Here is a 2,500-nt window from a genome sequence, read left to right as displayed (position 1 = left end):
AGCTACTGACATAAAATACGAACTCCCCCCCCACCCCCACCCGCCTTACTTTCTGTCCCCTGTTTTACAAACATGTATTGCTTCTTCCTTATCCTAATTCTTCTGTATTTCTTTCTATATACACCTTCTTTTCTGTCTCTTGTCCAACGTCCTTTCTTTCTTCCCTCCTCTTCTCTTCCTCCCACCCTTTCCCTTCCTCTCCTCAAAAGCACTCTCAAAGCCAGCTCCCTCCTGGACCGCGCTCCTTTCTTCCGTCCACTCCAAGATCCCGCGATCCCATACAACAACTCTTATTTTCACTGGCTTTTTCTTTTCCCCACCATTCCCGGGAACCTCCTCCCTATTTTCCAGGCTTCCCCTACAAGAGTTAATCAGATTTTTTTGGCTGCTTTTGGCCCTCCAGATTGGGTTATCCAAGAGTTCAGTTGTATTCAAAGCCATCGAGGGCCCCGGGGAATTAAAACGATTCTAGGGACAGACAGACAGAAACCCGGCGAAAGAAACTGGTGAAGGAGAACTGGGGTGGGGGGTGGGGGGTGGGGGGGTGGGGAGGAGAAATGAATGGGTGTGGGCGTGGGAGAGAGGGGGGGGCGGGGGAGAAATGGGGGGGGGTGGTATATAGATAGATAGATAGATCGAATTGGTGTTTATAAGAGAGAATGAGAGGAAGAGAGTAAAAAGATAATAAATTAGGATATTGATTAGGTGTGTGTGCGGGCATGTGTTTGTGTGTGTTTGTGTGTGTGTATATCTGTCTGTCTGTCTGTGTCTGTGTCTGTGTATTTGTCTGAAGGGGGATACAGGGTGCAAGGGCAGAAGAGAAAGAGAGTGGAGTGGCAAATGGGAAGAGGGAGGGAGAGGGAAATGGAGAGAGAGAGACAGACAGACAGAGACAGAGAGTTTTAGATTTAATAAAAGTTTTACGGCACTTGCAGCACAGTTACGTGAGTAAGGGCCTAAGATTAGAGGAATAACAAACACAAAAAGGAGAAGAGGTAAGGACTACATAGATTTTTGATAGTAAAGAACAAGCAAACCATATCAGAGCACCCGCCAACCACCCAAGGAGAAAGGGATACTCTGCCATACTTCGTTATCTCCTTCCATTATAATTTTTATTATCTTTCATGACGTACTTCCTGAGGAAGTGGGGCCGCTATTACCTGCAATGTGTGACTTATATCCGTTCTCAGAAGACAACGTCTGCTGTGTAATTGTGAAGCTCGTGAAAGAAAAAACTACATGTAGAACTCCATAAGCGTGTGGGTAGGTTCTATTTTCTAAATCTCCTGATCCAAATGGTGCTTTTGCGACTGTAAATGTCTTCCAATCGTTCGCTTCCTAATTTGTCTACACTTTGTCCGTGGGGGAGGGGGGTGTATAAATTTTTCACAATCTACTGAGGGCTTCATTGGCTTATTTGTGACCTCAGAGACGGGGTTTTGTGTGTGGTCACTTGGGTGTGTCTTTGAGCAACACAATATAACCCTTTCTTAAAAACAGGCCTCTTCACAGTGGCCAAAAGCAATGGTGTGTCTGTATTCACAACATTACATATTATTGTAATATATGTCATGTATCAACCCTTTCACTGCCAGGCTCGAAACTGTCTGAGGCTCTTTGATAGGCCTATGCAGCAGACCCAGCAGTCAGAGGGTTAATGTATGTAGAAATGTATTTATGTATTTTTTGTACGTCTTTGTAAAATATTTTTTTTGAAGGATAGCAATGGATTAGATGTTATTTATTTATTTGTTGTTGTGTTTTAAGAAAAATATTTATTTAGTTATTTATTTTGTTTCCTTATGTATTTTTCCTGTATTTAATTTTTTTAAATACATTTATTCATTTATTTATTTACTTACTTTTTTATTCATTGATTTATTTATTTATTTATGTATTTATTTATTCATCTATTCGTTTATTTATTATTTATTTCTTCATTGATTTATTCTTTTATTCGTTTAATCATTTATTTGTTATTTATTTATTTATGTAATTTATTTATCTATTTCTCCCCGTTTCTCTTCCCCAGATGACGGTGGGCGAGGCGTCGAGTTACGCTAAGGCTGTGGCCGTGGAGTACGAGAGACTGCAGCTGCAGCAGCTGGAGGACCGCCTGATCTTTGAGGAGGGACCTTTTGGCCAGGTCAGTCACAGGGTAATGTTTAGGTCAGTTAGGAGGCTGGCTGCTTGAGGCTTTCCTGTTATGTCAGCTTTGTGGTCTGTGCGGGAGGGGAGGGGATAGGCGTAGGTGCAGACGACAAAGAGAAGGGCATTGGTGACTGGGAATTCTTAAAAAAGGAGAGAGAGAGAGAGAGAGAGAGAGGGGGGGGGGAGAGAGAGAGAGAGAGAGAGAGAGAGAGAGGGAGAGAGAGGGAGTGAGAGAGAGAGAGGGAGAGAGAGAGTGAGAGAGATTGTATTTGAGAGGGAGATGGAGAGGGAAGAAGGGAGACAATATTTGGCCCTGTCCGTTATAATGTCATCAAAGTATACTAGA

At 42.8% G+C, this 2,500-nt stretch overlaps 1 protein-coding gene across 1 annotated transcript in view; it reads left to right on the top strand.

Moving 5' to 3' along the window:
- Positions 1-2,500, top strand: part of LOC101860686 — a gene marked incomplete at its 5' end in the record, with an annotated part of 102,483 nt that overhangs the window by 84,520 nt on the left and 15,463 nt on the right. Inside the window, 1 exon segment of the mRNA XM_005107015.3 lies at positions 2,036-2,149. Coding sequence (XP_005107072.2) covers positions 2,036-2,149 — 114 coding nt within the window.

The sequence above is a fragment of the Aplysia californica genome, unplaced genomic scaffold (assembly GCF_000002075.1).
Source record: "Aplysia californica isolate F4 #8 unplaced genomic scaffold, AplCal3.0 scaffold00569, whole genome shotgun sequence".
Taxonomy (NCBI): Eukaryota; Metazoa; Mollusca; class Gastropoda; order Aplysiida; family Aplysiidae; genus Aplysia; species Aplysia californica.
Note: the sequence above shows the minus strand (reverse complement) of the source record. Positions and strands in the feature narration are given on the sequence as shown.